The 14980-nt window shown below is 40.7% G+C and overlaps 1 protein-coding gene across 1 annotated transcript in view; it reads right to left on the bottom strand.

The window, feature by feature from the left end:
* Nucleotides 1-8761: 8761 nt before the first annotated feature.
* The window catches only part of GLCE (glucuronic acid epimerase), a 41008-nt gene continuing 34789 nt past the window's right edge, over nucleotides 8762-14980 (bottom strand). The window contains exon 4 of the mRNA XM_088139250.1: nucleotides 8762-13973. Within this exon, the coding sequence (XP_087995376.1) occupies nucleotides 12949-13973 (1025 nt within the window). The 3' untranslated portion in view covers nucleotides 8762-12948. The remainder of the gene's footprint in view (nucleotides 13974-14980) is intronic.

Genomic DNA, 14980 nt, shown 5'->3' with positions numbered 1-14980 from the left:
GTGTATGTCTTAGAGTTTCTGTTGAGCCATCCCACCTAGACATAGCTGAAGAGACATAGGAATACTCTTAAAACATCCAGAAAGGACTGCTGAGGGCAACGTGTCTAGCCTGGCGAAAGCCGTATGAAATTTCAAGATCTTAATGGATAACAAATGAGAGGCTGGAGCCAACCCTTTTGGAAGAATGTGACAAATAATGGGGTGTGACCCCTTACTTAAATTTGTTTGGAGATAAATTCATTGTTTGAGGGCAGTTACATGAATTGGGTTAAAACCTTTTTAAAACATGAAGATTTGAAAGATTCTCTAAGTACTAATGGGGCCACATCTATCGGAAGTCGTTTAACTTTAGCCAGTGGATAAGAAGAAACCAGGCTCTAGCAGCTAACGAGAGTATACCTGTTTCTACATGTAAGAGGGTTTTTTTACATACTGTGAATACTTTGAGTACCATATATTAGCCATTTGTGAATTTCATAACAATGTCGGTCAAAAGCTATTTTTTTTCTTGTTCTGTTCTGCTCTTCCACTATCTTGGAAAGCTTGGTCTGCTATGGACTCCATTTGGTAACATGCGGCAATTAAGCAATGTTGGTTAGATTCACTGTTTTGATCATCCTTAAGATTTGTGAAACTAAATGGTTTTCCTGATTCTTGTTGCTAGGGAAAACATTCCTAGGGATCTTGTGACAACAGTTTTTCAAATCTGGTCTTTGACTGACCTGGAAACTTTACTGCTCACGGCTGAATTCTCTGTTCACTATCACAGGCATCATAGAGGTTGCTAACACGAGGGCGGTCTATGAAGTTGCATCACACTAAAGTCTCATAGACTGCATTTATGTGCGAAATATTCACTCTTTCCTCAGTGAAAGGACATGCTTTGATCTTGCTTCAAACTAGATGTGTCATAGACAGCCTTAGATAACGATACTTAACTCTGATCGCATTCTGAACGAAACATGGTAGTTTCCCCTTATTTGAACTTGTGACTCTGCTGGGTGACATGCTTTTGATCACTGAAAGAGAGAGAAAGAGAGCCATGAAACCAAGTGGTTTTCCTGAATCTTCTTGCTAGGTAGAACATGAATCACCAGCTCTTTTTCAACTTCGTGTTTGACTGACCTGGAAACTTTACAGCGTGAAGTTGAATTCCACATTCAGTATAATAGATGTCACTGAGTATACTAAGATGAGGCCTGTCTTTCATGTTTAGTCAAACTGGGCAAGTGTCATAGACGGCATTTCTATGACAATTCTGAACTCTCATGGGGTTGCTAATCTAATGCTGTAGCTCACTTTCCCCTCTTTTTCACTTCTGCTGAGGAGTCCATTTGGTGACATGCTGTAATAAAGCAATTCTCTCAAAATTATTCTTTTGATCACTGTTCAGGAAAAGAGATTCATGAAACCACATAGTTTTCCTGATTCTCGTTAGGTAGAAGAATCCCTAGCTCTTTTGAAAATCCTGAGCTTGACTGACCTGGAAACTTTACTGCTTATAGTTGGAATACGCACTCACTATAATAGGCATCCTTGGTATACTAAGATGAGGCCTCTCTTTGAGGTGGCGTCAAACTGCACAAGTGTCATAGACCACATTTCTTTGACAATTCTGAACTCTCACTCTATTGTAAAAGTAATGTGGTTCACTTTCCCCTCTTTTCCACTTCTCCTGTGGAGTCCATTTGGTGACACGCTGTAATAAAACGGTGTTTCTCAAAATTGTTCTTTGTTTCACTGTTCAGGCAAAGAGAGCCTCCTGAAACCACATGGTTCTCCTGATTTTCCTTGCTAGGTAGAGATTTTCAAATCTGGTGTTTGGCTGACCTGGAAACTTTGGTGCTTAAAGTTGAATTCTGCATTCTCTATAAAAGGCGTCATTGGGTAAGCTAAGATGAGGCCTGACTTCGATGTTTACTCAGACTGGGCAAGTGTCATAGACTGCATTTCTATCACAATTCTGAACTCCCACTGGATTGCTAATCTTTCACTTTCTCGTATTTTGCACTTCTATGGTAGAGACCATTTGGTGACATGTTGTAATAAAGCAATGATTCTCAAAATTGTTATTCGTATCCCTGTTCAGGCAAAGAGAGATTGATGAAACCACACGTTTTTCCTGATTCTCCTTGCTAGGTAGAAGAAGAATCCCTAGCAGTTTTTCTAATCTGGTGTTTGACTGACCTGCAAACTTTAGTGCTTAAAGTTGAATTCTGCATTTGGTATAATAGGCATCATTGGGTAAGCTAAGATGAGGCCTGTGTTTGCTGTTGAGTCAAACTGGGCAAGTGTCATAAACTGCATTTGTACAACAATTCTAAACTCCCATTAGAGTGCTAATCCAAGGCTGTCGTTCAGTTTCTCCTATTTTCCACTTCTACTGTGGAGTCTATTTGGTGACATGCTATAATAATATGATCTTTCTCAAAAGTTATCTTTTGAGCAAGATATTTGGTGTATTTGAGCAAAATACTTGGTGTAGCAAACCCAATGACTCTTATTATGCTGAATGCGGAATTTATTCTCAAAATTGTTCTTTGTATCCCTGTTCAGGCAGAGAGAGATTGATGAAACCGCATGGTTTTCCTGATTCCCTTTGCTATGGAGAAGAATCCCTAGCTGTTTTTCAAATCTGGTGTTTGACTGACCTGGAAACTTTAGTGCTTAACGGTGAATTCTGCATTCTGTATAACAGGTGTCAGTGGGTATGCTAAGATGTGGCCTCTCTTTGAAGTTGTGTCAAACTGGGCAAGTGTCATAGACTGCATTTATATGACAATTCTGAACTCTTGTATTGCTAAAGTAATGCTTTAGCATTAAAGTTCACTTTCCCTTGTTTTCCACTTCTGCTGTTGTGCCCATTTATTGACATGCTTTAAGAAAGTGATGCATCTCAAAATGTTTCCTTGTTTCACTGTTCAGACAAAGAGAGATTCATGAAACCATATGGTTTTTCTGATTCTCCTTGCTGGATAGAAGAAGAATCCCAAGCTGTTTTTCAAATCTGGTGTTTGACCTGGATACTTTAGTGCTTAAAGTTGAATTCTGCATTCCCTGCAATAGGCGTCATTCGGTATACTAAGCTGAGACCTGTCTTTGAAGTTTAGTCAAACCTGGCAAGTATCATAGACTGCATTTCTATGACAATTTTGAACTCTGATTGGATTGGTAATGTAATGCTGTAGTTCACTTTCCCTCGTTTTGCCACTTCTGCTGTAGAGTTCATTTGGAGGCAAGTGGTAATAAAGCGATGTTGCTCAGATTTGGTCTCTGGATCACTCTGAAGACTAAGAGAGAGCATCGTTTTCCTGATTCTCCTTGCAAGGGATAACATGAATGACCAGCTTTTTTTCAAATTGATGTTTGACTGACCTGGAAACTTTAGTGATTATACTCAAATTTTTCATTCATTATAACTGGCGTCAAAGTGATTGCTAACATGAGGACATTCTATGATGTTGCATCAAACTAGAAAACGTGTCCTAGACCACATTTAGATGAGAATACTGAAGTTTGGTTGGATTCCTAAAGTAACGCTGTTGTTCACTTTCCTGTTGCTTGCACTTCTGCTGTGGACGCTCTTTGGTGACATGCGGTAATAAAGTGATGTTGCTCAGATTTGGTCTTTAGATCACTCTGAAAGCAGAAAGAGAGTCATGAAACCAAGTGGTTTTCCTGATTCTCCTTGCTAGGAGGAACATGAATCAGTAGCTCTTAATCAAATCTAGTGTTTGACTCACCTGGAAACGTCAGTGATTATGGTTGAATTCTTTGTTCACTATCAAAGTATAATAGGGCTTGCAAATGAGGACGCTCTATGATGTTGTGTCACACTAAAGTGTCATAGACTGCATTTATGTGCAAAATCTGAACTCTCAATGGATTGCTAAAGGGACACTGTATTTCACTTTCTCCTTGTTCGCACTATGAGGACACCCTTTGATGTGGCTTCAAACCAGATGTGTCACTGACAGCCCTAGATTACAATCAGAACTCTGATTGGATTTCAAAAGAAACGCTGTAGTCCACTTTCCCCTTATTTGCACCTGTTGTATGGACTCTGTTTGGGGACATGCGGTAATAAAGCATAGTTGCTCAGATTTGTTCTTTTGATCACTCTGAAAGCAGAAAGAGAGCCATGAAACCAAGTGGTTTTCCTGATTCTTCTTGCTAGGTAGAACATGAATCACCAGCTCTTTTTCAAACTGGTGTTTGACTGACCTGGAAACTTTAGTGATTCCACATCAATTGTCCATTTACTATAAGAGGTGTCAAAGGGATTGCTAACATGAGGACACTACAACGTTGCATCAAACTAGATAAGTGTCATAGACCACATTTGGATGACAACTCTTAATTCTGATTGGATTGCTAAAGGAATCACTGTAGTTCACTTTTTCCTTGCTTGCACTTGTGATACGGACTTCACTTTGTGACATACGGTAATAGCTTTTCTCAGATTTATTGATCATTCTGAAGGCAAAGAGATATTCATGAAACTAAGTGGTTTTCCTGATTCCCGTTGCTAGGGAAAATATTGCTAGGGATGTCTCATCCACAGTTATTTTTCAAAGCTGGTCTTTGACTGAAATGGAAACTTTATTGCCTATGGTTCAATTCACCGTTCACTATCATAGGCATCATAGGGATTGCTAACATGTGGGTTCTCTATGATGTTGGGCCAAACTGGGTAACTGTCCTAGACTGCATTTATATAACAATACTAAACTCTCATTAGAATCCTAAAGTCTTTCCACTTTCCACTTGTTTGCACTTCTGCTGTAGTCTCCATTTGGAGACATGTGCTAATAAAGCGATGTTGCTCAGACTTGGTCTCTGGATCACTCGAAGACTAAGAGAGATTGCCGTTTACCTGATTCTCCTTGCTAGGGAGAACATGAATCACCAGCTCTTTTTCAAATTGATGTTTGACTGACCTTGAAACTTTAGTGATTGTACTTAAATTCTTCCTTCACTATGAGAGGCATCAAAGAAATTGCTAACATGAGGATGTTCTATGATGTTGCATCAAACTAGAAAAAGTGTCCTAGACTGCAATAGTGAACTCTGATTGGATTCCTAAAGTAACACTTAGTTCACCTCCTCTTATTGGACTCCATTTGGTGCCTTGCGGTAATAAAGTGATGTTGCTCAGACTGTTGTTTTGATCCCTCTGAAGGCAAGGAGAGATTCATGAAACCAAGTGGTGTCCTGATTCTCTTTGCCAGGGAATGCCTTGACTGACCTTTGGCAGAGAGATTCATAAAACCAAGACTCCTTTTTTTGACATGCGGTAATAAAGCAATGTTTCTCAGATTTGTTCTTTATGGTTACATCACATAGCTGTTTATCTGCCAGTTTCGGTTCTGGCATGGGCTCCTCTGAGCTGCTTACACTTATGGAACCGGCAGGAAATCCCGATCCTGCATTTTTGCTTTTTTGCAGGGTGACTGAATAAAACAGCAGAAACAACATAATGTCAGCAATATTCATAATAATGCAACACCATCACCTATTTTCTGAGAGCTGTTTGCACCTGGATAAAAGAGGTACATAGGATGTAGAAAGCTGGGGGTCCCCCATAACAGACTGATCCCATTGCACATCTGTTGGCAACACAGCAAAGATTCATCCCACTCTGAAGGAAAATAACAGAGACATGGTAGAGAAAGAGTTGCTGTAGAAATGCTTAAAGGAATCTAAATTCTAATGAAGTTTATTTCTGTGAAAAAGGGTTGACTTCATAGGCTTTTAGACATTGTGAGTCACATCATTCTTTTTAAAGAAAAAGAGAAAGTTACACATATTATTTTGCCTCTAACTGGGTTGCATCTCAAAAAGTAGTAATAAAATCTACTTACATCTCTAGCGTCTGTTTTCTGGGGGGGGGAAAATGCCTTCATAGGCATTCAGACACTGTGAGTGATATTTCATTCTGTTAAAGGATGTATGAAGTCCATTAGAAGCTACCAGAAAGTTACAAATACTGTTTTGCCTCTAACGGGGTGCATCTCAAAAAAATAGACATGGAATTACTTATGCAAGAAGTGTTCATTCTCAAAAAGGACACAAAAATAGGTTTGCTTCAAATTGTGTATTTGTGTTATCAGTTAAACTTTGCAAACACAGGCGGCTGTGTGTGGGCACGTTTCCCAGTTAAAATTTACCAAACTGTGTGTGTAACTTTTAGAAAAGGTAGCCGATTATGGTTTAAAATAATTCTTTTTTCCTGCATCTAAGGGAGTGATTTTAGAAACACAAAAACAAACCTTTTAGGAAAGGCAAAGAAGCAGCCTATAACTTTTAAAAAGGTTCTTTTAATCTGCATTTAAGGTGCTGATTTCAAAAACTCCACAAACATTTAAAAGCCATTAGGCTTTTATTGATTTCATAATGCCCAAAATAGTGCTTGCTTCCAAACTACAGTTAGAGTTCTTACTTAGAGAAAAGAAAAAGGAAAAAAAAACCCAGACATAACTCTTTACTCTCTTTTAAAATTACAAACAAAAAACTCTTCTTCCCATAACCTCTTATCTATACGCAACCCAGAAATCTTCATCTTTTCAGACTTTTCAGCAGAAAGTCCATTAGAAGCTACCAGAAATGTCAAACAAATAACACTCTGATCAGATAGTCCAACCTTTTACTCCTTCCTTTTGTGCTTCACAATCTTGGCCTTTAATTCGTTCCACTGGTGTCACAGGATTTGATCTTTCATCCATCTTTGCATTCCAAAAAATTCTTTGGATCCTTCACCAAGCTACTTTGTAGATCCAGTAAAGAGGCATCATACAGGATTTCTTGTCGCAACTGCTCCTGGTCCAAGTCCTTTTCTTGATTTCTCTTTTGTGTTTCTGTTCTAGTATCTTTTCTGTTTTATTATATTCCATATGTTCAAGTTCTATTATATCTGGGTCAGGTAAAAGTTGGTTTTTAAAATCAACTCTTCTCCCACGGCATTTGTCTTAGGCCATAGGACAGATACCTTTGAACAAAGGCACAAGTGAGCATGTACAACTAAGGAAAGCGGGGCTGAAATGATTCAAAAGGCATCTTAAATCACGTCATGGCCAGATCTCACCTGTTTTGACTGCCATTCTCTGATCAGCTGGATCAGAAAACGTGGACTGAATCCTGAGCATTTACTGCTCACCAGCTGCACGGTTGGCTATGGTCTGCCAATTACAGAGCTAAGCTAATACTTTCCTGCCTTCTTTATTGCTTCTCAGATACCGGCCAGGTGTGCAAGTTGGACCTAATTATTTTGCCTATACTCAACAACTATACTTCCCATTTCCCATCCTAATAGAAATCCTGCATCCTTGCAAAGCATCTGTTTGGCACATTCACAAAAGCATCTCATGTATGCCTCCCCCCACCCCACTCCCATCACTCCAAGTCACGTGAAGCAGGATTTGTCCAAACCAAGACAGCCAAGAAATTTCTCTTTAAAAAACTCTCCAATTTGTTAGCTGGAGTTAAGACGTTAGCGACATTTGCAAGCTGCTCATGCAAGCTCTCAATCGTTCTCAACAAATAGCAAATGTATTCTCCTTTTGCTATAAATTGAGCAGCAAATGTTCAAGTTCATCACTGACAACCTATTTAAATTCTCTTCCGTTTTCCATGCAGACCTTATTAGCAAACTGCCAAGCAATGAAAATCCATACTGTCATCCCACAAGGCTGAAGATTTTTTTCTCCTGTAGATGATGAAAAGTGGTTTCTGACACTCAAATGGCAACCAATCTGCAGTGCCACATTCACTTGTCAATTAATTTTACAGCCAGTCTGAACTGTGTGTTGGGAAAGAAGAACTTTCAGCATTTCAGCTTGGAGTAAAGCACATGGGAAGAAATGGTAGAAATATGTAACATCAAGCATGATATGATAAGTGTGAACAGAGGTTTTTCTCCTTCTCTCACATTAGAAGTTAGGACAATACCTTGAAGTTGAATGCAAGGGCATTCAGAAATGAAATATAAGTACTGTATGAAAAGTGGAAGTCTGGAATTTACTGCCATCGGTCATAGCACCAGAGCTTTACTTAATCCTATTTATTTATTTATTTACACACACACACACATGCTAGATTAGACTACTAGTTCTGAGGGCCGGTTGCTACAAGTGGCATTCTTGGAGAGCTCTCTGAGGGGGCAGAGAAGAGGCTGATCACTCTCTTGCCCGATCTTGTGCTTCCAGAATGCCCGATTGGACTAGATGGCCCTCTAGACAGATCCAGCAGGGTGGCGGTTACGTGTTTATCCCACCTTCCCCCCAAGGAGATCACAGTAATATTGTGACTCTGTGCTCCTACTGTAGCCAAATCTCTGAGAGGTAGTTAAGGCTGGCGGACAGTAAGGCTGGCATCATGTGCATAAACCCCAATTAAGGATTCAGACTCGATGTTTAGGCATTGCATGATATTGCCGCAGGTTTCCATGGGCATCACCCTGCAACCCTCAGACAGAAATATAGGGTATGATGGAGGAGTGGAAAGGAACAAGAGTAGAGGGACCTGGCTGTAAGCTCTGGGTATGTCTTGGGCACATCACAGCTTGGATGGGTTAAACGTGGGGCATACATTTGCCAAAACACATGGCCAGTACAGTCTCTGCTGTGCAACCTTCCTGCTTAGCCGTACCAACAAAATCCAGCCGTGTCAGAACAAATCTTGAACGAGGTTGGTGCATCCAGATCCAAACTTTCCTTTATCTCGTTATAACACTCTTTCATTGTGAAAAGAACTTGCAGGGACAATTAGCACACACACCAAATGACAATGCAACATTAAAAACTTTTATTTTACAATTTTATAAAGCAGCTTTACACGAAGGACAAAGTTGATTCCATATATCTGTAATTCCCACTGCAAAAAATCATGTCCTGCCATATAGAAAACTAGCCTGTGCACATTGTGCTTAAACCAGAAAGTCTGTACAATTTTACAAAGGACTCATTGCCCTCCAAAGGGCATCCTGTAAACAATTTATTGCATATTTAACACATGGTATAAATCCTGTATGTAAAAAAAGTAAAAACAAAAGGAACATACAAGTACCAGGAGGATGGAAACACCTGCTTTCCGTGAATCACCTAAGAATGGCACAGAAAACGGCCATGTGCTGATGGTTGTGCTTGTGTCACTGGCTGTGTCTCCTTACGCACAGTGCATGCTTGCCTGCACAGTAACGCAAATAAAAGGAGTTGCATGACCTGGAACAACAAAGGCATAACCCTTCCGCTTGGAATTACTATATTCATGGTTCTCAAATAATTCCTCCTACTCTTGACTCTCTTTAAGATATATGAAGGACAGCTATTCTCACGTTGATTCTGTCTCCTGAAATTCTTCATCGCGCACCCATTGTTATATAATTAGGCCTAATGCTGCTGTGACATTTCTTACGTAAGGAGGACTGCCACCACCCATAATCCCCAAGAGCCACTGATGACAAGATCGAATCCAAAGCAGAAAGAGGTGCATGGCTGACTGCAGAATACAAACATTACCAAACTAGCTGTCAATTGTCCAAGACTGACAAGTGGAACAAATCAACTGAGTGCCAAAAGCGGAGATACCACATTCAGTTGACACCCTCATTTATAGTGAATCTGTCCCATCATACATGGTGATTCCTGCTCACAACCAGTGCAGTTTGCCAATAGCTGCCTCTGGTCTCTTTAGAGGGATCTCTTGTCTTCTTCCAGCAATTTCTACCTGCTGGAAAATTCCTGGGGAATTTGAGGTTTCTCTCTGATAAGCAAAGGAACATGAAGGAGCCAGTGTGCACAGCTGGATCCTCATTCAAAGAATAAGCCATGGTTAAGAGTATTATCCCAATTGGCCTACACAAAGACCTAGAAGCCCAGAAGCCCTAGGGATGCCAACATGAGGGAATCACAGAATGAGCAGTGCCAACGTTAAACTAAGTTCTTACAGCGTAAGAAAGGTATGGCCACAAGGGTTAAGGCACTAACAAATCAAAAAAGCAGTAGACTAAAGAAATCTGCACTCGCTGTTTCAAATCCAAGTGGCCACCAACTGCAAAAATAAGAGGACTTAATATATTGCTTGGATATATACATAATCAGTTGCTGGGAAAGCTTCCTAAAATGTCTTTTTTGGTATCACTGGCAAGGGCGAGCATTTCCAAATTTCATCTGTGTTCTCGTTGCCTCCAGCTCTTTAGCTATTTAAACCAGCCTATTAGCAGCAACTAATGTTCTGTGCAGGGAATGTGGTTGCCTTGTTCTGGACAGAACTAGTCAGGGGTGGGAGTGGTGAGAAAGCCAAGGGCGACAGCAGTGAGCGGAGGCAGGGAGGGAAGGGGCTGGGAGGGCTGGCTGGCTACTAAACAGATGGTGGGGTATGCTATGCTATGGATGGGAGAGGACAGCTTTGTCCCATCTGGGTTCTGTTTCATCCAAAACATTTCAGCAAAACCACTGGAACATAATTATTTGATCCTTGTCCAAGAGAAAATGTTTTCACCATTTTGTGCGCATCTTCAGTAAGAAGAGATTAAGCTCCGTAACTATTAACACGTATTATGTAAGTCTGAAATTTCTCTCTCTCTCTGAAGTTCTGCATGCATACGACACCCACAACTTCCACTTTGCAGTCTATATATTCTTCCTCCCAAATTCTCTGCTCCAAGAATGACATGCAGAGCTACCGAGGTCTGCACCTTCAGAAAGATTCAGCTCTCTTTGGACTGAATTCAGGGGACTGGAGCAGAAACTGTGTCTGGAAACTATACTGGGAATGCCTCTAAATATTTTAATTGATTTTTAAAAATCAAGAGGCTTTAAAGTTTGGGGGGGTGGGGGTTACTTCTAAAAATGGGAAATATTGTTTTACCTCTGCATGGAAAAGTTTGAAATGAGGCAAGATGGAAACTGGGAAGTGTTTTGGAAGCTGCTCAAAGGATCACAAATGTAGCTCTTCGACAGAGGTTGATGCTATAACATACATGAAAAGAAAATGTAGAATGTGTTCGTATCCTTTAAAAAAGTACTAAAATGTACCTTTTAGTGTTTCTATATATTTTGCAATACGAGAAGGAAAAGAAATTGTTTTTGAGATGTATCTGGTTTTGCTGCATGAAAACTGAGGCTCACACAGCTTTTAGAAAGGACTGTGAACTGCCCATAAACTGGTTTTTGGTCAAGATCTACCAATCTGCTAAAATATCTTCCAGTGGCATTGCAACATCTACCAGACATCTCAAGCTGATTCTCAGGCAGGCACCTTCCCATGACTTATAAGTATAAATCATTTATAGATTCACGTACCTATATACAGAAACAGCCAAATGCAGAAAAGCTGCTCATAACATAAGCAACTGAAAGATACAGACTGAAAAGGACTTCACCTCTGGGAATGGCATGTCTAGGCAGGAGTGGGCTCTTGCCTAACTCGCTTTCTTCCTCAGCTTCTAAGTAGTCACGCAAATGGAAGTCCCATCAATCTGTTTAGCAGGAACAGAGGTTGTTCTGTGATACGGGGTGTCTATAGAGAGGCATGTCATTTTCACAGAACTGCTCTGGCAATACACTAATGAATTCCAGATATCAGTGGAAATCTTCCATGGACTGTGTCCTTAGTCAGAATTAAGAAGGACCAGAGATTTAAATAGTTGCCAAGCAATAAGGTTTAAGAAGAAGCCAGCACTATTTAGAAAATCAGCTAGGCAGAAGAAAAACGTAGAACAAGTAGTTATGAATGCCTGATTCATATTATGTAATTAAGAAAGTAAAAAAAGAACATTCAACACACTTTCATGATCAAGAGTGGCTGCAAAAAGAAAACAAACAAACCCATTTGCGGTATTCTAACTGTGGTCATTCTAACATTATAAATCAGAAGATATTTTTTCTCCAAATAATATACATTGTATTTCAACCAATACAAGACTGAAAGGAAACAGTTCAAATTTCCCAAGAAAATAAACTGCACATACATTTAAAAAAAAAAAGTTTTACATGAAAAAAAAATAACAGGATCAAAATTCAGTGGAAGAATGTTGATCAAGACAAGGGAGACACAGACAAAATGGCCACAATTTTTGTGCAGTCAACTGGTCCTGCTTGTAGTTGTGCTCGCAGAACAAAACATTCAAGCTTGCAGGTGGAAGCGATCCCACCAGGAACCTCTGGTGCCAACCTCACAAGGGGCCAGTGAGAAGTGGTGGACAGACACACGGCCGCCATCTTCTGCAGCCCTCTCTGCTTCCAAGGAGCTTCACCAAAGTTCCTGGAGAAGTCTCATCCCCAAGAGATTTTTAAAAGACATGAACAAAATCACTGTTGGATTTATTCCTCAATCTAGAAACAAAACACTCTGACATTTTTCAACAAGGAAAAAAAATAATCTGCACAAATTCCACCCACTCTGGAGGAAACAAAATTCTGCTGTAAAGCTACATAGTTAAAACAAAAACAAAACCTCAAACATATTAGAATTCCTTTTTTTCTTTTTTAAGGAAAGAAAAAAATGGATTCTTATTTTTCTGCAAAATTCTAGGCAACAAAAATAGGGAGCCTGTAATGATTTTCTCTAAAAAGAGGGGGGGGGAAATCAGAAGTACACATTATATTCTGTGTTAGTATCATCATGGATCACTGTGGATAAGTAAACAAATTCACTAAGCTTTGATTCAGTCCTGTCACTGGATGCCTGTTTTACTGCCACCTCCCAATTCTAAAGTATTGATTCACTGGAATGCAATCGATTAAAAAGAGGGGTTTTAAGGACCACTTCTTTGAAAACGGTAATTTTTTTAAAAAGTACGCACGCGTGCGCACACACACATACACACACACACACACACACAGAATGAGTTTAGAAACCAACTTTCCAAAAGTTCCACTGCAGTACTTAAAGATGGCAATTCCCAAGGACAGCAGACAGAGGAAATGTGATTTTGGTTATCAGCTCAGCTTAATTGTGCTTTGCCCTGCTGCCTTTCAGATAGCTCTTCCATCGCTTGACAAACTCTTTAAATACAGGGGTCTCATCTATGGTGCTCAGGAGTTGGAGCTGATTGATGTGGGTGGTGTGATAATCCCACCGGGCTAAATTGGGAGCTGTGCCAAGCATGAAGTGGCGAAGATCATAGATGGTTCCTGACCCTGTGTCATAGAGTGGGAGCATTGCCTTTAAGGAGTCCATGCCCCGGTCATAGAGTAGCTTTGCTTCTTTCCCCAGCTTCTCACCTGCAGTTTCCTTTAAATCATACAGCCCAATCAGAGAATACATGAATCCATTTAAAACAAAGGAGCTGGGGGATGTCGGATACTCCTCGTACCAGTCGTATTTGTTCATGAAGACAGCTCTCACGCCGTGTTGCTCTGAGAGGAGTTTGTAAGGGGCTGTTGCTCGGAGAGCTGAATTGAGGAAGGTATAGTCTTTCGTCAACAGATAAGCCCTGACCAAGGTGGAAATCGCCTGCCCTTGTGCCATGGCAGAGTACCAGCCTGGATCCAAAGATTTAAAGCCTTCCCCTAGTTTCCGGGTTACCATGATTGGCCAACCACCCTTTTCATCCTGGTTCCTTACCAGCCAATCACTGGCAGCAAAAAAGGCTGCCATGTGGGCAGTAGTTGAAATAGTGATGTTGTCTATGAAGCCCTTTCCCTTCACTATCAACCTCACCACTCTTTTGGGCATGATTTTGGTCTGTTTGACTGCTTTTGTGTTAGAGAGTCCAACACCCTTTCTTAAATCAGTTACAAGATCTCGTGTGACTGTGCTCCAACTGGTCCTGGGCCCGATTCCATAGGAAATATCTTTGTCCTTGAAAGTGATCAATTGAGTATTTGAGACATAGTGCACTGTAAACAGCTGGTTCTTCTCTGTTGTCTCAAGAACCACTGAAACACTCCCATTTGTTACAAATCTAAGGTCAAAAGAAATAACAAAGTCCTTTGTGTTCCCCAGCTGGAGAGATGCTCCCTCGGAGTTTTCTGAAGGGAAATGAATGAAGAAATACAGAGATGGTCAGGTCACAAAGTGTGAGGGGTTTTTGCTGCATGCTGAAGAATTGACCCAATAAAAATAGTTCCCTTAATTAGCTGGTCAGCCAAGATGCATGTTCTAGCAAACTCCCAGGGACCTTCAATCAACAGGGTGAAATGAACATGTCAGCTTGAATACCTTAATTATTACACATTAGAAACATCAAGAACATCAGGCCAAAGGCTTGTATTTCATTAAGCTTATCTGGGGTAAGCAATAATAAGCAGCACCAGCACTGCTAGGACAAAACCAATGGCAGATCTCCAAGTGCCTCTCTACAGAGCCAAAAGGCCACTATCCATGCAGAAGAAAGATACAGAGTTAGGAAAAAGTTCAGATTTGCAGCAATATGAAGAAAAATACCAAACAGATGTCAAAGAAACACTGACTGCTGTTAGGGAACCAGAAAACTGAAGGGGGCAGAATGGAATAAAGCACTGTAGAGAAAGACAGCACTCCATACGGCAGTATTTTGTTGCAGGTTCTATTATACGATTATTTGCTAGGCATTCTCACCAAACAATGTGCTGGACCACACCCCATCTAGTGAAACAATTGCTGGACCACATCTCCCAACAAGTTGAGGAAAGCAGTGCTAAGCTGATGGAAAACTTTTGCAGCAGGAGCCCCTTTGCGCTGCAGAGCTCCTGATCCTGATCACTGGGGGGAGTCTGGGGCCACTAGGCCTCCACGGGTGTTGAATGGAAAGTCAGCAGAGTAGTGCAAACAAGTCAGAACTCACTTTTGAAGCAACTGTAAGAGCAGACCACCACGATCTCAAGCTCCCCCAAGGGCAGTTTGGATTGCTTAAGCCTCATTGCCCGTGGCAACCTGGCAGGGATCAGGGTTCAGGCTACTATTGCTCAGCTCTTGAAGAATGGACAAGACAGTCCCTCAGAAAAAAGTTCTCCCACCCCCATGGGTATCCTCTCTACTACAAAGACCTCAGCTTTGT

This window comes from Python bivittatus, unplaced genomic scaffold (genome assembly GCF_059951505.1).
Source record: "Python bivittatus isolate LINGU-HERP-01145 unplaced genomic scaffold, Pbiv_v1 ctg000210_np1212, whole genome shotgun sequence".
Classification (NCBI taxonomy): domain Eukaryota; kingdom Metazoa; phylum Chordata; class Lepidosauria; order Squamata; family Pythonidae; genus Python; species Python bivittatus.
Note: the sequence above shows the minus strand (reverse complement) of the source record. Positions and strands in the feature narration are given on the sequence as shown.